This window comes from Perca fluviatilis, chromosome 23, assembly GCF_010015445.1.
Source record: "Perca fluviatilis chromosome 23, GENO_Pfluv_1.0, whole genome shotgun sequence".
Lineage (NCBI taxonomy): Eukaryota > Metazoa > Chordata > Actinopteri > Perciformes > Percidae > Perca > Perca fluviatilis.
This window is the reverse complement of record NC_053134.1, coordinates 15,697,984-15,725,929: the sequence shown is the minus strand read 5'-3', so window position 1 is coordinate 15,725,929 and position 27,946 is coordinate 15,697,984. Positions and strand designations below refer to the sequence as shown.

At 40.2% G+C, this 27,946-nt stretch overlaps 1 protein-coding gene and 1 long non-coding RNA gene across 2 annotated transcripts in view; one reads left to right on the top strand and one right to left on the bottom strand.

The window, feature by feature from the left end:
- nrcama (neuronal cell adhesion molecule a) overlaps window positions 1-27,946 on the top strand; it is a 56,310-nt gene that overhangs the window by 20,485 nt on the left and 7,879 nt on the right. Inside the window, 27 exon segments of the mRNA XM_039791366.1 lie at window positions 12,210-12,390; window positions 12,982-12,999; window positions 13,354-13,459; window positions 13,993-14,186; window positions 14,450-14,572; window positions 14,822-14,992; window positions 15,524-15,580; window positions 16,527-16,638; window positions 16,807-16,994; window positions 17,420-17,551; window positions 18,036-18,179; window positions 18,364-18,475; window positions 18,612-18,778; window positions 18,916-19,063; window positions 19,165-19,289; window positions 21,363-21,392; window positions 22,486-22,587; window positions 22,867-23,064; window positions 23,167-23,237; window positions 23,374-23,599; window positions 24,050-24,165; window positions 25,170-25,332; window positions 25,335-25,376; window positions 25,972-26,094; window positions 26,229-26,405; window positions 26,634-26,666; window positions 27,341-27,406. Of these exon segments, the coding sequence (XP_039647300.1) occupies window positions 12,297-12,390; window positions 12,982-12,999; window positions 13,354-13,459; window positions 13,993-14,186; window positions 14,450-14,572; window positions 14,822-14,992; window positions 15,524-15,580; window positions 16,527-16,638; window positions 16,807-16,994; window positions 17,420-17,551; window positions 18,036-18,179; window positions 18,364-18,475; window positions 18,612-18,778; window positions 18,916-19,063; window positions 19,165-19,289; window positions 21,363-21,392; window positions 22,486-22,587; window positions 22,867-23,064; window positions 23,167-23,237; window positions 23,374-23,599; window positions 24,050-24,165; window positions 25,170-25,332; window positions 25,335-25,376; window positions 25,972-26,094; window positions 26,229-26,405; window positions 26,634-26,666; window positions 27,341-27,406 (3,238 nt within the window). The 5' untranslated portion in view covers window positions 12,210-12,296.
- LOC120553205 lies at window positions 3,688-4,406 on the bottom strand. The gene is made up of 3 exons (XR_005638130.1): window positions 4,302-4,406; window positions 3,942-4,043; window positions 3,688-3,834 (listed from the first exon to the last, which is right to left on the bottom strand). It is a non-coding gene; the product is annotated as an uncharacterized LOC120553205 (long non-coding RNA).

Here is a 27,946-nt window from a genome sequence, read left to right as displayed (position 1 = left end):
TTTCTGCTTTCCTATTGCATCTGTTGTGTGGCTCTTGGTAACCCTTGGTGTTTTGTGAGGTTATTCTCTGCTCCTACATGCTGTGTACACACTGATGTTACTAGATGTGTGAATCAGCGTCTCTCCTGAACACCCTAACCTCCTGTTCTAGTTTTTGATCACAATTTTTGTGATGTCTCGCCGTGTGCATGTGTCCCAATGATATGGGCTGTTGTGTCCTGTGTTCAGTATCACCCTGAGGGGATTACTGTACTGTGGCTTGGGTTCATATATGCACTAAATGGATGTACATTATTGTGGCTGTCACTGACAGCACTACAAACATATTTGTGTTTGGAAATGCACTGCAAAGTCATTTTATCAGTTTTTTTTAAACCACGGCTGTACTTCTAATACGAAAGGTCAGCATGGATGGAAAGTGCTGAGTGTTAAGGCGTGTCTTACAGCTGGTAGTGACTGATTCATACAATTTGTATTTACCCAGCAAAGTACAGTAGCTTCATGCTGTTGCAACCTCCTTTTTTTAAAAGGTTTTAGGCTTGTTTTGTTGCCTTGTAGATGATAAAAACAAAATAAAGTACAATTATATAGCTTCAGAAATTAACTCATAAAGGAAGTGAAAGAATATCAGTGAGTAGATGTGGTGTCAGTTTGGGCTCATGTTTAAAAGACTGTTCTGTTAGTGGAAGAGTTAAATAATATCAATAAGATAAATTCCTAATTCAGCCAACGTGCTGCTAAAAGCTATGCAATTTGTTTTGGAATACAATGAAATGTAAACATACAAAAAGCATTAAGCGTCAATTAAAAACAACAACAACAACAACAACAACAACAACAACAACAATACTGAAAATAACAAAATGTCCATAACCAGAAAGGTGACAGGACAATATGAATACCCAGCATGTATTTGGACGAGGACCACATGTCCTAGCGTCACCTGCTGCTCACCTGCTGACACATGACACACTCGTGTGCATATACTGGACACACCACACACAAAACAGAGAGAACACAGATGCTATTTCACATATGCAGGCATAATGCATGAAATAAAACAGCACATTTTTCTTTGTTAATTTCTATTCATTTTATTCTATTATTTCCAAAAAACAATACAGTCGTTTTCCAGCAGTTTAAACATTATTGGCTTTGCAAATGTTGTATGAGGAAAGAAATGCACCTTATTCGTTTGTTAGGCCTTATGGATACACACAATGCATTCTGAAGAGTAACACTGAATGTGAAATTTTTGTTAGTTAACAAGAAAACTCTACAGATAACAGACCAGCAGTACATAGCATGTTGTATAAGCCTTGTGGAAAAAACTAAACTAAAAATATAAAACTAAAATATAAATTATAACTAAATATTTGTCAGTAGGGAGCCATGTCTTAGTAAGTAGAGCAGGCGCTGCAGCACAGCATTACATAATACACCACTACAATGTTTCCACCTCTCATTACTATCACTGCTATCTGAATAGCCCCATGAGAGCACTCTACTATATTGCAATGATCCATAATTTTAACAGTGAGTCATTACCACAGCAGTGTACTGAAAATATGTCATGGAAAAGTGGTTTGAATTCAGTTATTGTAGGTTGTGGTGATGGATCTGCTCTCCTAACCCAGTCTTTGCCCTCCTACAGCTTCCCCTCACCTCCACCACCCCTCTCTCTATATGAGTAATCCTGATGAACAGATGGGTGGAGGAGAAAAAAAGGGGCATGCCAGCTTGTTGCTCTGCCATAACGTGTCAATCAGTCCCCTCCCCCTTCTCACCTCCTGCCCTGTTCCCATCCCATCATGCACTTTTCTCTCCTCTAACATTTCAGCCTGATCTACTTCAATCTCCCCCCCCATACACTACCCCTCTTTTATTATTTTATCCTTATATTTCTATATATCTATCTATCCTTATTGTTGCCTTTTCACCAACACCATACAATTTACTGTGTACTTTCATGCACCCCAGACAACACAACATTAACAATTTTTGCACTCCATGGGGAAAAACTTTGCATTTTTAGCCCTAAGAATAGATACATCATCAGTATGCCGAGCGTCCCGTACTCCGCCTTTGAAGGTTGTGATGAAGTAGCTACAAACAAGGTCTTCAGACCTTGATCGACCTTGTACAATGGAAAAGATGTGTACAGTAGGAACATCAGCCATAAAAGGTATAACAGTCTTGACCTGAAGGACACACATACACTTCATACAAACGCACACACACTGTAACTCACATCACAGTAGAGCCCAGAGTCACATACCAAGGCCACGTGCATCCATCTGCTCATCAATACCTTTTACCGAGCAGTAGCATCCAGGAATAGCAATGAGACTTGGCTGGTTTACAAGCCCAGCTGGATTTATGTGGCTACGTTCACATTGTCACACTGTATTAAAATGAGACCGACTATTGATTTTAGGTGCTATTTTGCATGGTTTAGCCCATCAGCTACAAGTTTATTTTGTAAATTATACACCACTGCTGAACATTATCTAAAACATACTGTTCTATTTTTTAAGATACTCAGTTTTTAGATACTTTTTGTGTTATTACAACCATTGGTTTCTGTTGAATTTACTAGGGTATAGGAATTAAAACCTGGCACATGCTTCAAACTTTATAACAGTGATTTTGCAGACGATTTTACACCTTAATGTACTGGATCGTTATATATTGGACTCTTACAGTGGTGGGAGCAGCAGACTGAAAGATGATATTATTTTGATTTTGATTTATTTGAAAGGGAAGGGAGGTTATGACTGGTAAATGGGAGAGAGAAATACACTGATTGGATAAAATATTTGGGGGTAACCAAAAAGACAGCAATACATGACTAATATGGAGCAACTGCTGGAGGAAGTCACTCTTATTCTGTGGCAGAATAAGAGTGTGTGATGTGCTACATTTGGAAAATAATCAAATTTTTTAAAGGAATTATGTGTTTCATATAAAGCTGATTATTGCTCAAATATTTTCTATAACAGGTTGACTCATATTTATGAAAAATGCATTGATGCAACAAATAAATTGTTACACCCAAACCTCTGTTTCCACTAGAATGTATCACGTTATAGGCTAGAAAAATGATCGGACACAAGATTCAGTTTGTAGTTTTAATGTCATATATACAAAATTGTACATAAATACATGCACACACAAGCACAGATACACACAAATAGAACCCCCCACACACACATATAGCCAGCATGACCCTCTGCTCTGGCTGAGCCCACGGCTTTTGATGAGATGACCTTAGAAGGCGACACACACACACACACACACACACACACACACACTACGCACATGGGCACACACCCAACACCCAACCAAGCCCCGGGCAGCCAACAAACCGGTCCATACGCATGGCAAAATGTGTGCAATTGTCCAAATATCACAGCGCTATAATTGGATGTCAGATGAAGCAAATTGTAATGGCAGCTATCAGTAATGGCTTTTTATGAGTTACACATGGTTTAGTCTAGTGCTTAATACTGCACTCTTGGTTTAACAAAATCACAATTTACAGTCATTTGATTATATTTTTGAATGTTCATTGCTTGTATTTTAAATACATACATAATCCTTTGTTTGTATTTTTTGTTTAGAAAAACACTTAAAGAACACTTTAGATTGAGCTTTATTTTTTAAATCATTTTATCATCAGTCCTTTATAAGATGTCGGGTGTGACACCTTCTGAGATGTCCTTCCCTCTCCATTGTTTCACCTTTTCAGGAAGGATCACTCTGTTACCTGAATGTGCCTGGAGCAAAGCTGTTAAGCTTCAGTTCATGGAAGGGCAGGGCCGCTCACATTCCCTGAATAGGAAAAATGAAACAGGGGAACAGGAAATGACAATAATATATTTCTCTTAGGCTATGCATATCAGGGATTTAAAAGTGCTGCGAGATGCATGGGAACTCACTGCAACAGGGTTAAGTTGGTTATGGGAGGAGGGCTCAGCAGCTCTTTGTTTCTTAATCTTTGGCCATCACTATTACCAGAGACTCTGGTCTGTAGTGTCGTTCTGCATTTCATTGTTAAACCATTTAATAACACAGAATAACATTACATAGATAAGTACAAGTTTCACTTTCAATTTTTCTTCTGTTGTATAAGTGTGTGCGTTCTCTCCAAGATAGGTATGTTTCTGCGGTATCCTGTCATAAGCCTCCTTGAGCAATAGGCACAAGCTTTACCTTCTCTTTTATTGTATATGGCCTTGGTTTAGAACTTTTAGAACCAAGTTTTAAAACTATATTTAAATGAAGAATTATGCACTCACCTATGCAGATGACACTGCCCCTTGTCTGTAAAGAATCTTGTTCTTTTGGACACAGCAGAATTAGTTCAAAACCAATTTTTCCCACCATATATTTGTGCATTTGCTTTTCTGTCATGACTGCACACTTTCTGAGGCATTAAAGAACCCATTTGAATTGTGGGCATATTTTTTTATTATTAACCTTGTGCCCTAGAACACCCCTGCCGTTTCAGCGTTATCCCAGTGGTAAACAACATCAAGGACAATGGCCCCCATGGGGTGGTTGTAGAAGTGCGGATGAGGGAGGGGGCGGCGTGCTGACCATCAGCACTTCACAAAGCCGCAGAGAAAAGCAGGCGCTGGGGGATTCTGCGGATGGTGCTAGAAAAACTGACCCCAAACAGGGAAGGCCCTCTGTGCTTATGTGCGCACGTGCAAAAAGAGGCTGAGATAGTTTGTTGTGATTAGGTGGCTGTGTGTGATCCGGTTTGGGGGCTATAGGACACAAAGAGGCTGCCAGTTCTGTCCTTTTTACTGCAAAGAAGTGGTGTTAGTGAAAGCTTATTTTACAATAACTTGTAGCAGACGGCTTCCGATTATATGTTGACGCTATCTTTCATTCCTGACAAGGAAACATGACTTAAGTGCTTTTGAGCAAAAGTTACACTGCTTACTGACCAACACGAATATACTGGTCATCTTTCAGGCTAAGTATCTGTCATTTTTGTGCTGTTGCAAAATTATACAACACACAGTATCTCTATCCCCTGGTAAAAAGGAATCCAATGTACAAACTGATCTGTGGGTGCATTTTGTGTGAACATTTCCCTAGAAATAAAACCAGTAATGCAAGTTTGCTATTACCTCATCTTCACTAGAAGTTTGAAGTCTTTTTTGTTTTTAAAATAAACTCCACACCTCACCTCTGCATTTCCCAGTGTCAAGTGTTTGTTTAACAGAAAATACACATTGTATCACACCCTGCATAGCTTCTGTTTTGCTTGAGAGTGAGTGCTTTATTCCCATCCCTCAAATAACGTATCTCCTTACTTTCCAAAGTAAGGGAAGTGTAACGTTATCCAACTATTGTCTGTGGCACAAATGTGCTTTAGTAAATAATACTTAACTCAGTAAAAAGATATGAAACATGCATGAATAGTGGCCCATCTATCAAAACGGATAAGCGATGCAGTGCTAGTCCTTTGTTTTCCTTTTTGATCAAAAAGTCCAGTCAAGGCTTTGCCCCTGAAAACGTAGAGCCATTTTATCACCTTACAATGGGCTTTGTTAATGGAAGACCGGTTGCTTGATGGGAGTTTGTCAAGGAGGGAGACAGAAAGAGAGATATGGGAACGAGAGACAGAGCAGATGGCCAATAAAGTTATCAAATTGACAGATATAGAGACAAGGACTAAAAGCAGGTTGGTGTTCTCTACTCGGGGTCAGCCATTACTTCTGTTTACACAGAGGACTGGTATCTTAGCATGTCTTTGTGTCTCTCCTGATGTCGAATCCACTGGCATTGCTACACATTTTGCATTCCTCCTCTTTAGACACCGGAAGTATGTTCAACACCCCCAACCGGCCCCGTCAGACACCGCCTACCAAGAGTCTGGGTCTGCCGAGGTTTCTTCCTAAAAGGGAGTTTTTCCTCGCCACTGTCGCAATAGCCACTGCTAATGCTTGCTCTTGAGGGAATTACTGTAATTGTTGGGGCTTTGTAAATTATAGAGTGTGGTCTAGACCTACTCTATCTGTAAAGTGTCTCGAGATAACTCTGTTATGATTTGATACTATAAATAAAATTTAATTGAATTGAAATTGAATTGAATTGAACACCCCAACCCTGGCCTGCATCTTAATGTATGAGAAAAAGCGATATATTAAAGCTGCTATAGTCAGGTGTTGGTCTTTTATTCATAAAAGGGTTGTCAGTGTCCTCTTTTTCGTTCCCCACTATCTTTTTAGTTTCAGGGAGTTTGGCTTTTCATTTCAACTACTGATATTTAAATGTTTTTTCCCCACAGTTTTAAGGGTGGTTTTTATTATTTCTTTTTATTTTTTATTTTTTAATTCAGATGCACATCCCCCCTAACAAAAGTGTAAAAGTCTGCCCTCTCAAATGTCAACAGTAAAGTTGCAGTCACGGTGGCTTCACAATTAAGCTGCAGTTTCTCTCTGTGGGTCTGTGGGGACTCTCATGGCTCACAACTCCTATTCTAGTGACCTGGTTACTGGAGACACTCAGACTGCTTGAAGGCCACCGCAGTTTAGTGTCGTCTGGTTAGTGTGTTATGATGCATGTGCTGATTGTCTACCCATAGGAGTGGAATTTCAGCCTGCAAAGAAAATACAACTGATGTTGAATATAATTTCGTGACAGACCGAAAGGCATACTATATAAACTGTCATTGTGGCATCAAGGTGTTTTCAAATAGTGAACCGTCTATGTACCGAGCTACAGATCAGAGAGTCCAGTCTGGCTGACTCTGTGTCTATTGTCTTAGGAATACCTCTGTTACTGTGATCTGATGTGACTGCAGATGACTGCCCCCCCCCCCCTTCTAATTCTCTTCCTGACTCCCTTTGCCTCCACACTCATCTGTTTAGTCAGGCTGTCATGCCTCAGTGTCTCTCAGTGTGACTGAAGGCTGCGGAGTGACCAACTTAGCACGTTGCTTCAGGGTTTGCAAACTGAGAGGCAGGAAGACAGTTGGGTTTGTGTCAGCAGGCTTCACGTCATTCTTTGGTGTTTGAGAATTGTTGGCTCTGGTTATATACCAAGTATTTAATTCAAAGTGCTTTCTCATCTCAACTGAAGATATGTAGGGGATTGCTTCTTTGAGGTAATTTCATTGAGAGCAATTCATAGTTCAGTGTCCTGATCAGAGACACTGAACTTAACACAAATGGCTAAATGGCGATGTCGGTTTCAACCCGCTATTGGAAGAATTCTCCAACAAGTCCAAAGTGCTGAAACGGTTCAATAATAGAGTTGCAGTATAGAAAATGCAACACAGATACTGGGGTAAAAAATAGGCAGTTTTAAAGGAATAATGTGACAATTGGATAAAATATGCTTATTTTTTGCTGAAAGTTAGGGAAGAAGATCGATACCACTGTCATATCGGTACGGTAAATATGAAGCTACCGCCAGGTTAGCTTAGTTTAGCTTAGCTTACCATGAAGACTGGACACAGGGACACAACTAGCCTGTCTCTGTCCAAGGGTGACAAAATGAGAGTGCACCAATTATCTTACCTAACTCTCGGCAAGAAAGCGAATAAGTATTTATTTTGGAAATAAGTATTTCCCAAAATGTCACATCATGACAGGATGCAATCTTTTAAACTTTCAAATGTAAAGAGCAGCTATGCACGTGAGATAAAAAAAAGGGAATGTTGATTAAATTGAAAATTAACAGATACTGTACATTAAGTATGTGGGTACATGGTATTCTAGTACCAAAGTCCATCATGTCTGATATTCGCAGTAAGCCACTGCCAAATTATTTTGAACAACTTACAGTTTAAATCTACAGCAATTTAATTTCAATAGCCCCTTAAGTGCTCAGCTCAGTCCACATGCACAAAGCAAAAGAGGGAATAGATCCAGGTTACGGGAAGTCAATGTGTGGTGGCCATCAGGAACAGAAAGTGGATTAATTCAGAAGCGTAGCTGCTGTGCGACCGCGCCACTGAATTACATTTTCAATAAGCACTTATATAATTGTTTCATGGTGCACATTTATGGCTTTCTGTATGGGAGTGAGTCATATTGACTCATTCACTAATGAAGACTCCTAGTACAGGCTATTTTGCAAACTCTCACTGTTGAGCTGGAAAGGGGCGACAGAGGGAGCGGCCATCATTTGGGAGAATGTTTGAGGATAAAGGTTTGACTTTTTTGAGGGCATAGATGTAGGAATGGCTTGTGGACATCTGCCATTATCATCCTTAAATATGTCATTTTTAAAACCTCCACTGGACACCTTCCTTCATGCAAATGTAACATTAAATAACATAAATTGTCAATTTCAGTTTGACAAACCGGACAACACTGTGCTCATGGGCTTTGTTTAAGGAAGGATGACAAAGAACAAAATGACAGTGAAATAGGGGAAGGAAGACGGGAAGTGAAAGAAAGACAGGGATAGAGTGATCAAAATGGAAAGGCAGACCTGCAGGGCGACTCTTTGACCTCTGGGCTTTGACCAATGAGTCAGAGAAGAGAAGGAAAGAGGAGGATGAGAGATGACCTGCCTACTAGCCAAAGTTACCCACTCATCCTCCTTTAAATACTCTTTGTCATCATCTTTGGGAAATGAGCAACGGCAAATGATTAGCTTAAGGATGAATGTAAGGCTGTATATGTGTGCTTCTGTGAGAGCCTTTCTTTGGATAATATTTGCCTCAAGTGAAATGTCTTTCCACCACACAGCACAGTACAGCCTCATGGTATAGCCTGTAACTATGGAAAATTCAGGCTGCACGGTCAAACAGGTACGAAAGCTTGTTTGCCCTCTTCAGGTCAAAAGTTCAGTTTTAGGGTGAATGATCATGCAAATCAAAGGCTGTAAGGAATGTCTTAAGCAGTTTATGTCAGTCAACACTGCGTGGCATTCTAAGCTGTGGAAATGTTCGAGATGTTGACATTTGAACATGGCAGCTAATTTTATGTCTGTGTCTGTTTTCTGTTTGTGCCCGTGCTTGGGGAATCATCCGTGTTGTCGACTGATTTGTTTTTTTACCCCGGAGCAGATAATCGCTCTCTGCCTCTCTGGAGATGTGACCCAGGTCAGACATTATAAAACAGACAGACACACAGGACAAAATAAAGAGTTATATTAAATTTCCATGTTGGGGGATTTTAGTAGTTGCTTTATATATAATTAGTTGGTTAGCTCATCTTAGCGTAAAGACTAGAAACAGGAAAATACGCCAGCTTTCTTGTCGAGTGTTTGATGCAAAGTATCGTGCTGAGCACAGAAAACAAATAGGCGTGTCCCCCAAAATGTATAACTTGTTTCAGGGTTTTTCATTTTTTTTATTTTTACAAACCAATTAATTCAATCACTGTGCTTCCTTTAAGAGGAAACATTTGAAGCAAATTTTACTTTAAAATAGAGCTTGACCATTAAGCCCTACCCCTACCTATGATAATAGGCTTTTATCACTTACATCACATATTAGAGCTGACATGCAAAGAAATTTGCTGAGCAGTTAACTGTAGCATTTTGATATATATTTGACTTTGAATTGAGAATGTGTCTTTATTTAGTAGTATTTCTTTTAAAATTGAAAATCCCAATCTCATACTTTTTTCAAACCCCTAAGTTTCTGATATTAAAGTTTTTTTGGACTGTTTAAATGAGGATGTCAGCTGACATACAGTACTACAGATTTTGTTATTTATTATATTCATAAATATTCATATAGGCCTCAAAAGTAGAATTGGTCTTACCCTACTTTAAAAGGAGAAGGCCAGTACATTTTTCACACGTCTCCTATCACACTCTCCCCTCAGGGCAGGGTTCAATGTTTTGTTTTGTTTTCCGGTCGGGCAAGTAAAAAAAATATTCGACATACCCTAAGAACATTTTTACTGGCCCCTTTGCAATAGCGAACGTCCTTCTTCCAGGACGCTTGAAACACTCTATTTCGCTCGTACGCAGCCATCATCATCATCTTCTTCTTCTAACAAGACAGCCGCCAGTCATGCGTCACTAATACGTCAACTCAATTCTTGATTGGCCAACGGCACATTCAAATCAAATAACGTAATTTATGATATGATGATAATCGGAAAACATGTTTCAAATTTTATTTCTATTTTTTTTACCAAAAAGGGTTGTTGTATTTACTTGCCCGACTTGGCGTTTTACTTGCCCCTGGCCATCGGGCAACCCTTATTGTTGAACCCTGCCTTAGGGTATAGAATTTCTCTTTCCTTTTTCTCTCCATCCTCTATAATGTTTTGAATGTCTTCATTTTTAACTTATTTGTACATTCTGTTAATCAATTCCAATCATCCATCTCCCCTTCTCCTTTGTCACCCAAATGGCCATATATATTAAGCCATGCTGGAGGTCTTAATATATGTGTCGCTGTGGGGGAAGGACTTTTTTTTTCGCTGCAGCAGCATGGAGCATTATTGTTATTAATCTGAAGATGGGCTATTACATTTGCATAATATAACATTGCCTTTTTCACAATGAGATTAGAAGATTTAGCATGCATGGCCTGCTTTTAATGCATTCAGTGCATAACATACATTGGGTTGCTCTCTTTCTCTCTCAGTTGGCTTCTCTCTCGATTAACTAGTGAGAGTAATATCAAATAGGACGTGTCGGCGTAATTAGCTGTGTCCTGGGGGTGTATCAGCTCTCACACTCTGCCTAGCTCAGCTAGATACTATCTGACACACTACTTTCTCTCTGTGTGTGTGTGTGTGTGTGTGTGTGTGTGTGTGTGTGTGTGTGTGTGTGTGTGTGTGTTCATTACCGATACTCTCCCTATGTCATCAGACATGCCTCCTCTCCAGCAGAGTAGAGACGTAACAGACCTGACTCCCAGCCAGCTTGATAGTTTCACCTTCAAATGCCTCTGAAGACTTCAACCCCCTTTGTATTTGTGCCTGTGCTCTGCCTGTGTATCCACATGCTTGTGGGTCTATATTTGCAAAGATGCATGTGCATGTCATGAATAATGAAGATGTCAGGGTGGACTGAGCCATTTACCTGACAGCAGCACCCTGCTCCACCTCGAAAATCCATTGCAGCCTGCTGACAGGAGTTACTGTCTCCCATACTGTGATTTAACTGGCTCATGCAATGGAAAACATTTAATCTATTTCAACAAATCATTTAGTCCAGCGCTGATAATTAATGTCTTTTTCTAAACGTGAAGAATTTACTATTGTGTCGAAGATAGAGCAATTCATCAAAAACATTGTATGCACAGAAGTATCTTGATGTCATTGGTGCAGTAATATAATACCAATTTGCTAATAAATGAGTTCTAATGCACATATGACAGAGGCTCACACACTGCAAGACAAAGCACAAAAATGGGAATAACACACACACACACACACACACACACACACACACACACACACACACACACACACACACACACACACACACACACAATGTCCTACTCCCCATTAATGCCAACATGGTGGTGTGTTTGTGGCGGCTGTACGTATCAATCTGTGTCTCTTTCTAAATGGTCCACCCCGCAACAGAAGCTAACGCTCATGGGCCTGCACTCATGTGTAACTTTGATCCATACGACACACTGGCATGGATGCTTCCACTGATGTGGTGCTGTGTGCAGCTATATCTGCAGCAGAGTTGTGATTGTTCTGGCCGAGTGCGCTCACATGCCATATGTTTACAGGCAAACACGTGTTAGATGGGGCAAATCTTGCCGCATGTGGGATGTTCTAGTAAGCAGTGGCAAATCTTGTTTTGAGAACAGTGCAATGTGAAGACAGCTAGCTCCACAAAGACTGCCCAAACAGTCCATGTGTTATTTGTAGAATGTAGGACTGCAGGATGCTTAAGTTGTTTAAGTTAGAAGGACTAAAATCAAGTTTGTTTGGACTTTTTCTCCTGCCAAATTCCTTACATTGGCAGGATGACATGGTATCCAACAGACAAGCCACTTGTGATCCATGACTTACACACCCTAGTTTGGATGTTGAGCTTTAAGAATGTCAGTGAACTTGCAGCAAAGTAAACTTTCCATTCGTGGTTCAGACTAAATATTCTGTGTACCCACATCTTTCCTTTTATTGGACTGATCTTATATACATTTCACATTTTGAGAGTTGTCAGTATGTCAGTGAAGACCCATTTTGGAGATCACTTAGTCCAAATAAAATCATTAAAATAAAATCTGCTTGTTTTGTACCTTTCTGCAGTGTGGATTCAGACTTTGTCACTCCGTTGACTGCCCTGATTGTGTCGTTGAATCTGGACAGAAGGTTTTCATCGTGACACAACTGACCATGGACAGGAACAGGAAGTGGGTGCCAGGCTTTGCAGCCGTGGTATTGATACTCTTGTGTCACACAACCTCAGCGCTGGAAGTGCCTCTTGATCGTAAGTATTGTCCATTTGATGATCACTTTTACTATGATTACCAAAATAGTAAATGCTGAAAACTCTTTTTTACCAACTATTTTTCTTGCATCAACACGTCAAGGTCTATGGGGAACTGCAATGGAAAATCCATTTAACATTTTCATATTGTGGGGGCATAATGAAGAACATTACAGCCTCTATGGGCCACTAAGTGGGCTCTAGAGTTGCTGCATCTTAGCAGCAATTTACTGTTTTTCTTATGTTTCAGCTTTGCATGTTTCAGCATGGAATCCAGTTTGCGGCTTTCAGTTATGAAATGCAATTCTGAAGAACTCTGTCTCCCTATATACAGTATATCATGACATTATGATCTCTTCAACTACTTATCTTGCATTGATTGCACCTGCCTAATGGAACTGAAGCCATAGAAGTCTTCACAAAAGAAAGAGGGAAATCATCTCTCAAACTTCAGGCAGACTCAATAAAATGCTTCAAAGTACTTGAACGAGCAACTATTTCACCTAAACTTGTGATTTACAGCTTGCAAAAACTAACACCTTTCCTCAATATTCTATCACTGTGGTACGGCGTGTCACACTGGACAAAAAGCTAAAGTACTGGAAGGATGTAAGTTGCCTCAAACACTGCTGTGACTTCTAGTGTTGAGTTTTTGCACTTAAAACGTTATTTCAACTTGCTTTTGTGTGTTCTAGCAATGTTAGATGTGCATGCGGTTATCTCAACACTGTTACTGTGTGAAGTAACTTGCTTGTTTTGGAGTGGTGCTTGGTTTATGCCAGTTCATGGGGCTGGTAAGTTGTTATTAGATCAGAGAGCTGTTTGCAGCTCCTGATGGTGTTATACTTGATTGTGTGAATGCATGTTGCATGCATATGCTTGATTCTGTAAGCCCCCCCTTATGTGCTATGTTTACATTTCACTGCATGTGTCTGAACTATGCTTCTATTCATGTTTCTCCAGTGCCCCAACCCCCCACTATAACGCTACAGTCCCCAAAGGATTACATCTTTGATCCGCGGGAGAACATTGTCATCCACTGCGAGGCCAAGGGGAAGCCTCATCCCAGGTGAGACAATCACTCCTCCAATGATGCTTGTTTATCCATCCCAGCCGCACACTCTGCTAGCATATTTCACTGGTTACTGTTCCATTCAACAGTTTAACTGAGGGGAAAACAACTTGATAATGATGTGCTAAAGATTCAACCTGAGAGTTTCAGAAATCAAGAGGAAAACCTGATTTCCATTCAGTTGTATGGTCCTCTCTGTGAAATTATAGATTTGTTTCAACTTAACCTGGAGCACTGTGAAAATATGAATCGCCATAGCAACTGTTGTCATGGAGACCACTTGAGAAACACACATGGCAGAGTGAATTAGACACAGTTTAGATTTGCCACCAGCCCCTGAATCAAGTTAGAATCTGTCAAACTCCCTGCTATGAAGTCAGTGATTACAATCAGTCTGCTTGAACAGACCGCAATGCATCTTGATCATTTGAACAAACATGCCAACACTGTGTCATTTCCTGTCTTTTATGTTTCCTCTTCGCTTCTAGCCTAGAAAACACAGTGTGAATTATTGTTTTTGTTGATCCTAGCTTTTCATGGACAAGAAACGGGACCCACTTTGATGTAGAGAAAGACTCCAAAGTGTTGATGAAGCCTGGTTCAGGAACTCTGGTCATTGACATCAGTGGGGAAAAGGCTGAGGCCTATGAGGGAACATACCAGTGTACGGCACACAACGAGCACGGCACCGCTGTATCCAACAACATTGTCATCAGACAGTCCAGTAAGACTTCTAATTATATTAAATGACATTATTTCCATTGGTTTTCAAAAATTATAATACATTCTAAAGGCTTGAGCCTCAACTGCAGTTATTTTTTGGGGTAGTCAAGTACAAGTTAATTTTGGAACTTTGATTCCTAGTTTCCAGCTTCCACAAAATGCTCAATCTCATCACTTTTGCAAACATTATGGATTCATGTGATCCACACTATTTGTGAAGCTATGGCCTCCAGTGCCTTTGTTTGATGTTTCTGTGACTCGCAGGGTCCCCCTTGTGGTCGAAGGAGAGAAACGAGGCTATTGTGGTGCAGATGGGGGTCTCCCTAGTGCTGCAGTGCCGACCCCCTGCAGGGCTGCCCCCTCCTGTCATCTTCTGGATGGATAACAGTGAGTCCTTTGCATGTATACATATCTGCACTCATGGCACAAGGACATAGGAATCTCAAATTCAATAGACCAGACAAAAGGATTGCACACTGTAATGTGTATTCAACATTCAGTCAGGATACATACAGTACAGGCTAGCTTAAATCATGAGGTATTTGTGGAGAGAATTGATGGAAAATGCGCCTGATGAACCCCCAGAAAACCATGAACTGACCACTAACCAACTTTCTTTCTCTGCCTGTCTTTCAGACTTCCAGAGGCTTCCGCTGGATAAACGAGTGTCCCAGGCTCTAAATGGAGATTTGTACTTTTCCAACGTTCTGCCAGAAGACACCAGGAATGACTACATCTGCTATGCTCGCTTCCCTCACACACAAACCATCCAGCAGAAACAGCCCATCTCAGTCACTGTGCTGGATAGTAAGTCACTGAATTAACTGAATAGTATTTGCTTAGAACTTCTACTTTTTTTTCATTTGACACTTTACCACAAAATTGGAATATACATTTATTTTCAAATGTATGTAGTTAAGATTTGAGTTTTGGATTGCTGATCATTTATATTGTTATTGTCTGATTATTATTCCAATATAATATTTTTTCCTTTTACAGTCCCTTTTATTTCACATTTATGGATATTATTTTTTATCACGCTTTGTTATCATTGAGATTTAACTACCATTTTAAATTCATGTGTTGTTCCAGCAAACCTGCATTAGCCTTAGATACATGTTTGAGCTGTTCTTCCTATATTCTACCTTATTTGAGTTTTATGATGTGCTTCTAGCAATAGAACAGTTGTCACAGTAACATGTAACTGTAGTGTCATCCCCATGTGTTAACGTTTTTGCTGCAACACACTGAAGAGAAAAAAAAAAGCCATTGTAAAGTAACACATTTCCTGTTTTCTTTCCTAGTTTTGCATGCTTATGATTTTTTGTTATATTACAGTGGAAACAATGAATGAGACTGTGGCTGCTTTATACAATGTCACTGATTTCTATAGTGGTGAGTGCTGCCAGTTTATTCCCATTCAGCCCCCTCAGTGTGAACCCAGCCCTGTATTTACTCCATAGCCTAACCATACCCAACACACACCTAAAACTTGGCCTCAATCCCCTCCTCTGTGACTACATTAACAAACATGACTACATTTTTCATTTCTAGCCTCAGTGTTTTTGGAGTGTTTCCTTATATAAACTAAGGGTCTAAAGATAGAGATTTTAAATATAATATGAATGAAATCACTTGACTATAATGCACGATACAAACTTACATGGCAAAACAGCAATATCCATGATTACCTCTGTATACAGATAATATTAAAGCCTAAGATGGTTTGAGAAACCTTTAAAAGCATGCATAACAATAAATGTCAGCTAACTGCATCTTTCCTGGAATCATAGAAACACTTAGGACTGATCTCATGTTCTGCTACATCAAGCACACCCTCAATGATTATCCAAGATGGCCACAAATGAAGCATGATATTAGTATTCTAACATGGCATTGCTCTTTTTCCACCTTTTGATGTAGAAGAGGATCATTTGTTATTTTCTGACCTTTTCGCCAAAGGAATGTTAAAGAAAACTTGCTTTTAAGATGAGACCCCAATGTTGCCATAGCAACAAACCACCGGCTACTCCTGTCAGGGAGATTCCCCTTGCTCTCTAATTCTGATGTGCTGTTCATACAGTATGCAATGAGGCTCCAAGCACTCACTCACTCACTCACTCACTCACTCACTGACTATCGTTCTATCCACTTTGACAATCCACTTCATGTCTCACTTCATGACAGTGTACGTTTCTACTACCTATTTCCTTCATGAGAATATGAATGGCCCTCTGAGCTCATGGTTTCACCCAACTCCTCACATTATGTGGCAAGAGGAGCCTCCAAGTCTTACGTTGCAGTCTGGTTCTGATTTGGTCGTGTGTCCTCGTGTGTTCAGACAGCCCAGATGGGGAGCGTCGCCCCAGTTTCATGACGCCTCTGGGCATCACCAGCACCAAGATGGTTCTGAGAGGGGAGACTCTGGAGCTGGAATGCATTGCTGACGGCTTGTAAGTAGGCGTCTGCTGTAACTGTAATCCACATGGAAGAAAGACACCTTTTTGTATTATACAACAATGTGCTTTATAGGAAACCGTCAGGGTCTTAACAAAAGCATTTGACAGCACAAAATGCAGAAATAGCACAAAAACATCCTGTTGTGTTTAATTCTGTGACAGGCCCACTCCAGAGATCTCCTGGCAGAAGGATGGAGGAGGAGAGCTGCCGAGCAGCAGGATGTCCTTTTATAACTTCAAGAAAACGCTCAAGGTTTCTGACGTGAATGAAGCTGATGCTGGGGACTACCGCTGTACAGCCACAAACAAGCTGGGCACTGCACAACACATCATCAAGGTCTCTGTTAAAGGTATGCAGGTTAACCAAGTTATTTTCACTGTACTGATGCACTGTGGAAGTTTATTTTATCATTACATCAGAATTGGGTATTAGTGTAAGGACATTCATTCTTGGTTTGTTGGGATTCAACATAGCTGGCAAAACAAATTACTGCACAGAGAGCTACTAAAGCTGCAGACGTGTTGATTTGCAGTGAGATTGGTAGCACTAGCAACACTTTGAATCTAGTGACTCCCTGTGATCGCTAGTATGAAATTAGTTTTTTACGTCAGCTTTAACGGACATGTTTTAATCGTACATTAAAATGGATGCAACTATTTTTACATCCCTAAAGTACGTTTATCATGTAGCGAAGGGCACAGCAATTTTTTTTTTTTCGCCATTCCCTCATAAATCTCGCTCTCTATCTTCCCTATTTCTGTTCGACATCCACAGCGTCTCCTTTCTGGGTCAGCGCTCCCAGGAACCTGATCCTTGCCCCGAATGAGACCGGCATCCTGACTTGTCGAGTCAACGGAGAACCCAAACCCAAGATTAGCTGGTTTGTCAATGGAGTCCCCATAGAGAGTGAGTAAATGAGACCATGCATTAAAAAAATAGATTATACTACCTTTACGCACACTCATGCTCACTGGTGTTTTGCCCCCAACTGCTCCTTCCAGGCAACGCTGTGACCGCTGCCTTCAAGGCACCTAACCTTAACCTTAACCCTAACCCTAACCCTAACCAGTGCCTCCCAACGGTGCCTTCCAGGCAGCGCTGCCTTCCAGGCACCGTTGGGGGCAAAAAACACAGATAAACCACACTTATATCCAAAGCACCTGCCAGTGGCAGAAAGTATAAATCTAGATGCAGAGTTGTAGTGGGAACTAAACTCCCAAGCCCAGTGTTTTTCCACTGCATGGCATTCTATATAGTTTAACGTAATGCACCAGGATTGTTATGAGTGGTTTCTATGTACACAAAACTTTAATAGTGCAGTTGAAGAACTTTGGCTGGAAAACATTTTTTTCTCTATTGACCATAAATCCTGTTTGTTGCCTTGCAATAGATGCACCCGAGGACCACAGTCGGAAGGTGGATGATGACACCGTGATTCTTAGCTATGTGCAAACTGGGTCCAGTGCTGTCTACCAGTGTAATGCGTCCAATGAATTTGGTTACCTTTTGGCAAACGCTTTTGTCAACGTTCTTGGTGAGTTCATCTGTTTTGTTGTAAATATGAATATAGATATATAAGTTCATCATACATTTTGGACATACAGTCCACTGTGTGTGTGTGTGTGTGTGTGTGTGTGTGTGTGTGTGTGTGTGTGTGTGTGAGTGTGAGATAGAGGGGTGAGATATTGATTTAGATAATGTTGTGCTTCTTTCCATAGCCGAGGCACCAAGGGTGCTTACTCCACCCAACCGAGTGTACCAGGTCATCACCAACAACCCTGCGTTACTTCACTGTGCCTCCTTTGGCTCACCAATACCAACCATTACATGGTAAGATTCAGATCAGGTTTGCATGGGTAACAGCAGTGAGATTCAAAGTCTTGTTAGTTTAGCCATTGCCTGCCCAATTATTCTGCACGACACCATCAAACACTTAAACCCAATGTTGTTTGCTGTTTCCTTGCAGGTTCAAAGACAGCCAGACCAGTGTTAAGAATGGTGACCCTTATGTAATCCATGAGAATGGTACATTGGAGATCCATGTGGCCCAGCCACTACACAGTGGGAAGTACACCTGCATTGCCACCAACAACCTGGGAATCAAGGAGAACCACGTCTACCTGGAGGTTAAAGGTCAGATATAGATATTGACACTTAGCCTGTTAAAGACTATAATAGCTCATAAATAGATTATATTTTAGGCCTTCATAACCATTAGGTCAAGCTGTGTTATTTATTAGTGTAAACTCTTTTTTTTCTCCATCTTCCAGAGCCCACCCGTATCCTAAAGCAGCCAGAGTACAAGGATGTGCAGAGAGGAATGAGCGCTGTGTTCGAGTGTAAAGTCAAACATGACCCATCCCTCATTCCCACTGTTATCTGGCTCAAAGATAATGGAGAGCTGCCTGATGATGAGAGGTACAAAGAATAATAGGTTAATGAATGCAATTTTAACAAGCGTTGCATGTTGCACCATGAAAAAACTTGGATACAACAAATAAATTCATCATCTTCATCAGGTTTGATGTGGACATGGACAGTTTGACCATCAGAGACGTGACAGATGAAGATGAGGGCACCTACACCTGCATCCAGAACACCACCCTGGACCAGGACTCAGCCAGCGCTATGCTGACTGTCATAGGTATGTTCCCAGTGCATTCCAGGGTCTCTCACAATCAACAGGTTACCAGATGTAACAGGGATTGTGAGTGTGGAAATTGCACACAGTGATTTCTGGACATATTAAAAAAATATAATAATAATTGTAATGAAACCGATAAATGATCCATCAACATATAGTGTTAATGGTTTAGACTCAACACAAAGGAACAAATCAGTCCTCTTTTCTGTCTCTTTTGTGCCTCTATACCAGGTATAGGATATGTGTTGTTCCCTGTAACGCAAAAACAGTTAAAGTACCATGACACACTTTTTATCAATCAGCCATAAAAAAAACTGAAGGACATTATGCATCATCTGAAATCTTCCTCCTGCTGCCTTGATATTCTGTCAATGGGCTTCTTGTCCAAAGTGTTTGGCTTTAGATCTTCTACAGATTGTAAACACATCTCTTATTTCAGGTATCTTCCCACAGGTCCTGAAAACTGCCGTAATCAAGGCATTCTTAAAATAAAAAGAGCAATCTAGGCCTGTCTCTAATGAGCAATCACAGGCCCATATGAAACTTTCCATTTTTAAGTAAAATCATTGAAAAGGTGTTTTATTTTTAACATTTTGTTGTCACTAAACAACTATTTTGATGTCTTTAAGTCAGGTCTTCGGCCACAGCAATGAGACTGCTCTTAAAGTCTTCAATGACAAATTTTCACTCAAAGTATTAGTTGATCCCAGTGCTGCATTTGATATGGTCGACCACAACATATTACTATACCGATTGGAAAACAGGTTTGGACTTTCTGGCACAGAACTAAACTGGTTTGAATCCTACTTAAATAACAGAGATTACTTTGTGTCTATAGGTAATTACACATCTAATTGGACAAATATTACATGCAGAGTTCCCCAAGGTTCCATTCTGGGGCCTTTTCTGTTTAACATCTACATGCTTCCACTGGCTCAGATTATGGAAAACAACATAATAAATTACCATAATTATGCGGATGACACACAAATTTACATAACCATATCACCAGGGGGCTATGGTCCAAAACAAACACTAAATGCATTGAACAAATCAACGATTGGAAGTGCCAGAACTTCCTTCAATTAAACGAAAACTGAGGTATTGTTTTTTGGAGCCAAAGAGGAACGATTAAAAGTCAGCGGTCAGGTTCATTGGGCAATGTTAAATACAATGGACAAAGACAGAAATCTCTGTGTAGTCATAGACTCAGACCTGCATTTTAACAGCCACAATAAGACAATTACAAAGTCAGCCTACTATCACAGTAACAATATATCAAGGGTTAAATGACTTAATGTCTCAGCAGGCTTTGGAAAAACAAATCTGTGCTTTTATCTTCAGTAGACTGGACTACTGTAATGGTGTCTTTACAGGTCTCCTGAAAAAAAATCAATAAGACAGCTGCAGCTGATTCAGAACGCTGCTGCTTGAGTCCTCACTAAGACCAAGAAAGTGGATCACATCACTCCATTTCTGAGGTCTTTACACTGGCCTCCTGTCTCTCACAGAATTGAATTGAAAATACTATTGTTGGTTTATAAAGCACTGATTGGTTTAGTGCCAAAATACATTTCTGATCTGATGCTACATTATGAACCCTCCAGACCTCTCAGGTTGTCTGGGACAGGTATGCTTTCTGTCCCCAGAGTCAGAACTAAACAAAGGGTGAAGACATTTCTATTTAATGCTGCATTTTTTGCTGCATCAAGTAAAATAGTTAATTTCTTACACTGACCTGTTTATCCTTGTATTTTATACTTGTCTCATTCTATTTTAGCTTTAATGAATGTTTTAACTGCTGTTTAATGTTTTATGTAAAGCACTTTGAATTGCCTTTTTGCAGAAATGTGCTATATAAATAAAGCTGCCTTGCTTTATAATTTATATAAAAATAGCAATATTGAAGTACACTGAAACCATTCTTTCACCACTTTCAAATTTCAGAAATAGCAGGTATCCGTTTTAATTAAGTGTCACAATACCACAGTATTTTCCCTGCTTTTCTGCTGTTTCTAATATCTGTCACTAACATCTCTTCTTGTACTTTACTCTTGCTTCTTGCTGTCTTAGAGCCAACTCCTACTCCAGCTATTGTCTACGGTAAACAATATCCACAGATTAGGATTTTGTAGCTTATATTGTCAAGTTCTGTTTGTAAAACCTTTCATTTCACCGCAATGTTTATTTTATGTTGGTTGTTCTTATTGCTTGTTTCATTTCATTTCATCAATTTAATTTCAGTTTGTTTAGTTTTGTTTTATATGGGGTAAGGATTTTATAATTGTATTGTATTGTGAAAAACACTGCCTCTGCATGCACTGTTCAACCATACAGGTGTTTTTACTTAACCTGCCTGATTAAGACCCTTCTCAGGTGTTTGTGCTCACTGTGATTGACTGCAGAGGTATAATCAGCCAGAAGTAAAAACACCTGTGTGGATGTGCGCTGTCTCAAAATGTTTAATTGCACAAAATAATACTGCAGTTTTGAATACAACATTAATACCCCGTTTACACGTACATGGTTATTTTGAAAAACGGAGACATTTCCCTTCGTTTGTGCCCTTCGTTTACACGCAAACGGAGAATTCGCCTCTGAAAACGATTCTTTCTAAAAACTCACGCCAGAGTGGAGATTTTGGAAAACTTTGTTTGCATGTTTGCATGTAAACTGAGACAAATGAAGGTTTAGGCAGCCGAGGAAGTTTGGAAGAGAAGAGAGAAGAAGTGATTCGTTGCTGTTGTTGCTATTTTCGGGATTCTGATTGGATTCTGAACGTGGGCTTGAGCTTCTCGTTACTCTGCCACCTACAGGTTTGGCATGTACATGTAAATGAACACTTTTCTGAAAACTGACATCTGTGCACAATGTTATTTTTGAAAACAGAGAGGTTGAAATGTCCGTTTATGAAAATAGCCGGCCATGTGTAAACGTAGCATAAGAAACAAGGTTTTCTTAACAATGTTAGAAAACCTTTTACAAACTGCCTGCTGTGTATTGAATGCAGATGTAATATTAACTGAACAGTGGCATGTTTGTCTACAGCTCAACTCTGTTAGTTTATTTTTATTCCATGGGCATTGTAGAACTCCGTTTTCAGTGTCAAATTTCCCATCGAAACAGTAGCAATGACTTGCTGTAATCAAATAGCAGAGAGAGACTTTTCATTTTTTTGTGGTCCTCGTGTTTGCAGGGAACCCTGACCCTCCGACGGACCTGGAACTGACTGACCAGACAGAGAGGAGCGTTCAGCTCACCTGGACCCCCGGAGATGAACACAACAGTCCCACACAGAGTATGAAATGTTCAATGTATCAAACTACACTACACCTGTTAGCATTATCACATTTAAAAAAGTCAGAATCCTCCGTTGTGCAGATTCAGTTTATGTTTCCGGAAACAGCGACTATAGTTTTGTTGGAATGAACAAGACAGGAACTTGGTAGTTAGCATGATGAGCAATGAGCCACCACAGCTAAATATACACAGAATGCCTTGAGAAATATATATTTTTCCCCTGTTTCTTTGTGGCAGTGTCTACACTTTGGTCTTATTTTTTTTTAATCTTCCCCAGAGTTTCTGATCCAATATGAGGATCTGCTCCACCAGCCAGGAGTTTGGGTCAACCTGACAGATGCTCCTGGTACTAGCACCACGGTGCGGTTAAGCCTCTCTCCTTACGTCTACTACTCCTTCAGAGTCCTGGCTCTGAATGGCGTTGGCTACAGCCAGCCTAGCCAGCCGTCAAGCCAATACAGGACCAACCCTTCAGGTGATTAACATGGTCACCCTTCAGAAAAAAAGTAATGCAATATTTAAAATATTAAAAAAACACTAACTGATTGAACCATCAATTTATTTGTTTTTTTTCCAGCTCCTGATGAAAATCCATCAGATGTTCAGGGAGTAGGAACAAAGCCTGGCAACTTGGTCATATCCTGGACAGTAAGCTATCCTTTCAGATTGTTATTGTGGGCTGTATGCAAGTAAAGGATGGTCAAACATTTCACTGAAGTTAAGATAGAATATTTAAAGTGTTTTTTTTCAGCAACTGACAAAAATAAATAAATTCTCTGTACAGCCGCTGACAGGATTTCTGGCTAATGGGCCCGGTCTGGAGTACAAAGTGCAATGGAGACAAAAGGACGTGGATGAGGATTGGTCCTCAAAGACTGTGGCCAACGTTTCCCAGTTTGCTGTCTCTGGAACTCCAACATATGTGCCCTACGAGATCAAGGTTCAAGCTTTGAACGATTATGGCAGCGGCCCAGAGCCTGAAGTAGTGATTGGATACTCTGGAGAAGACTGTGAGTGAACGTTTAATATATACTTTTGAGAGTTTTGTTTTGTTCAAAAATGTTTTTTTTTTGTTTAGTCATCAATAATCAAAACTGGTCAAATTAAACACAAAGTAATGCACAGACGGCAGCTGTAGACCTAAGTGTTGATTCACAGTGGGATTGGTAGTACTGTCGTCACTTTACTTTATTAGATTCAGTGTTAATATGAAAATATTTTTCTGAGGGTTCAGTCAACATAGGTTGCCATTTTGTTTCTCAGGGGTATGATTGAAAGTTCACATTTACTACTTTTGACCATTGACTGATCCTTTTTAGCCTTTTAAACATTTTTGATAAACTTGTGCAGTGGGTTAGGTAGACGTCAATTTATATTTCTTATTATTATCTTACTATTTATTATAAGTCTAGTGGCTTGAAACTAGATCTTAACTACTTTTCTTTCATATGTCTCTGCAGTGCCTTTGTCTGCTCCTGATAGTGTGCAGGTCATGGTTCACAACAGCACACTCGCGGAAGTACAGTGGGAGCCTGTTTCTTTCCAATCAGTTAGAGGAAAACTACAGGGATACAAGGTATTGTTTGATAAATGGTGATTTCTACAGCATGTCTTTGGTTGTAGCAGGTAGGGCTACTGCCACTGACTGCAAGTCAGTGCTTAAGTGACGAAACTCAAGCACACGCAAGCATTCAAAGGTTTTTAAAACCCTTGCATGTTATAGTTTTTGCACTCACACACTAATTGTGAAAAAATGACCCAGTAACACTAATCTATTGAACATTTTGCCCTCTACTCAATCCCTGATTTTCAGCACACAGCAATGTGCAGTGTTCAGTGTTTTTTTACAGAATGCCTTGCCTATATATTCACTGCACAGACATGATCACTTATCCAATTAAGCATAGACAAATATTGGCCAGCCTTTCAGGATGTTTCTCCTCCAACACAGAAATTAAAAATAAAGTTCAAAGCATAAGCCAATATAATATGAGCTATAAATACAACCAGCAACACACTGTTAAACTGTGTAGGGAAATAAAGATAACAAAAAAAGCCCTAATTTAGCTGCCTCTCTGAGAGAACATATTCCATCAAAAGTGAAAACATTAAACACCCAGTGGTTTATTTTGGCATGTGTTGCAGGTACAACTTCCTCAGAGGTTGGCCATCTATGTGTCTACACCTCATTGGATAATTGATAAGGAGGCAGGCATTTTGCAGTGTGTGTATACATGGGCAGTGCTTTTGTTTAGTCTGTAAAATCTGTGCTAAAGGATGTGTGTTGAGCTATGATGGTTGAAAGTGCATAAACCTTTAAGTTTGTTAGTTACAGAGTTTTCTTGCACATTTAGTGTGTAGCTGCACATCCTAAAACATGTTAAATGTTAGGTGCCTTAACATGTTAAGCTGAACATTTGCGTGCAGAGGGGTGTTTAATAAAGCAATATTACCATTTAAGCCAGGTGTACTTCAGTAACTAAGGCTTATGTTCAGGTAATTTAGTTTTATAAAGTGGCTTTAAATAAGTCTCGCTTTAAGTTGCTAGTGAAAAATGAACTCCTGGTGTGGTTCCTCTAGGTATACTTCCGACGCATTCGTGGCTTGCATGAGACAGAGGAGGACACAGAGCAGCAGGAGCAGGTTTTGACGTTCAGTGGGAATCGTAGCGAGGGACGTCTGCCAGGCCTCCAGCCTTACAGCCTCTACAACCTCACCATCAGGGTCCTTAATATCAAAGGAGAAGGCCTCCTAGCCCCAGCAAGAATTTTGAGACACCAGAGGGAGGTGTGTATGGCTGACATTGGCTGATGTGGTTGTTCTGCAGGCCTAAAGCATTATGCATATCTTTTTTTGAAACTACTGTACCTCCAAATATTAAATGATGACCACAATTGCACTAAACCAAGCTTTGAATACATTAGAACCTCTATTGTGTTGTATCTGCCTTTTGATACCTACTATCAATACTATGGTTGCTGCAATTAGCATTATTACTACTACTTCTGGGACAAAAACCTTGCAGTACTTGTTGAAAACCACACAGAATCACCACAGTTACCCCCTAATCTACCCTAGCAACCACCAAGAGTGTTGATAGAAATCCCTAACAACCTAACAAACCTGAAGCTACACCCTAGCAATTGAATGCTATACCACCCTCCTTGTAATGCCCTAAAACTACCTCGAACCCCCTACAACCCTTTAGTTACACCCTTGAAACATCATGGAACACCTTAGCAACAATGTGAAAATCCCCTAACAATTATACAGGTCCATGTTCTGCTCCACAACAACCATCATATGTACTTATACTATAAATGCCCATGAATGGTCCTCTGCAATGTCCAGACCCTGACTGTGGTTCTGGTTTTGTTTTCAGTCCCAGGGCCTCCTTCTTTTCTGAATGTCATAAACCCTGGTTTGGACTCTCTCACTCTGGAATGGGGCCCACCAATGAACAACAATGGACGCCTCGCTGGATACACACTAAAATACCAACCAGGTAGGCTTACCAGCTGCCTGACACACTGCCTGTTGTGTTCTACTCCGTATTATGCGGCATTTGTGCAAATGGAAAACCATGTTCTGCATTCCTTTCAATTTCCTCATATCACTCCTGTAACTCTGTCTCTGTAGTCAACAACACCAATGAACTGGGGCCTGTCAAGGTAATCAACATCCTTGCCAACGAGACCACCGTTACCCTGAGCAACCTGAACTCTAGCATGCTCTACAAGTTTTACATGAGTGCAAAGACAATAAAGGGCTCTGGCCCCATCATCACAGAGGAAGCCTTCACAGCCATGGACACAAGTGAGTTATTTTAGCCCTTTAGCTTGATCTGTAGCAAATTACAAGCACAATAGGAGGAAAAGGCCAAAGTCCTGTGATATAACATATTAAGGAGTGCGAGGGTCAGAATCACAGTGATCTGACATACATTAGGGATTCCTGTGAGCTTAAGTGCACAAGCATGAGGTCCTACTGGATTCCTCAATTTATTTCCCCTTTATCTCTTTCTCTTTTTTCTGCTGTCTAAAGCTCGTACTCAGCCCACTGTAGAGATGGGCAAAGGTAACCCAAGTTTGCCACCGGAAGCACCTGCATGTTATTCATACCATCAGATATTAGACACGGAAAAAGAGATTAGTGTAGAAATTGTCTTTGGTTCAATTATCCCTGCATGTTGCTAAGTTAGCATGTCTTAGAATGTGAAAGTGAATAAATAGGATTTAATGACTTCCATGGCGTCTGCAAGCAAACCATTCTTGCGTCCTGTTCTGGGAGAATAGGTTGCACTTACTGCAACACAGGGTAAAGTACTGGGTTTTTAGAATGAGCTGTGCATGCAGTCGTCTCTTGTATTTGCCCTCTTCAAATGAACATATTTTCATTTGAAGTCTTATGCATGATGCTTGTGAATGTTTCAGTCCAGTACTAACGCATACTTTATATACCGGCTGATGCTATAAACCAATGTATTGTGTGTGTGTGTGTGTGTGTATATAAATTACTAGAATTTGATTTTGAAAATATGCATGCTGCAGTGCCGTGATTTCATTTGTTTGGATGCTGAACCAGGTGCGTAACTCCTCCCTGAATCTCAGGATTGAGAGATGTTGCAACATGTTTTTAACTCGGCATGTCAGTAGCAAGTTTTTCTGTAAAACAGTGACCTTGCCGTTCACTGTATGCTGTCTACTGTGTTGTGTATGCGTGTTGTCTCACTCTTTTCCATGTTCTTTCAGGCCCTACAGAGCCCCCTCACCCAACCTCCCCCATCACTCAGTCTCCGCACCCCCCGTTTCACAAGGGTACAAGCACTCCCTGTATCCCCTTCTACCTCCCCAAATATCTTCACATGTTATCTGCCCTGCAAAAAATGATCCATCTCAGCAAAAAAAACCTCTTTAAAATATCAGTTCTATTAATAGGAAATTCTCTCACCTGACTTTTGTTTGACTTGTTTTAGGAGGACTAATATAAGTCCTCACTGAGATGGCCATTTTTCCAAAACTATATAACTGACCTGTTTCTATGTTGTGGCAGGATCTGACACTGCGCTCAAAGTACTTTTGTCATATAATAAAAATGGTGTTGCCATGTATTGTTTTGTATACTGGGACATTTTTCAGACGGCCAACAGCCAAATGCTTGTAAATTGAGGCTCTGGTCAGTTGTACTTTTTAGACATGGAGTTTCTTTTTAATTCTTGACTTGAATTTGGCGGCTCAGGTTACAGTAGCTGATGTATTTCTTTCTGGTTTAGTTCATTTATAGGCACCAGCTTTATCCTAAACCCTGGCATATTGTATGATGTTTATTTCTTTTTTAATGTTATTTCTTCTTGCCCC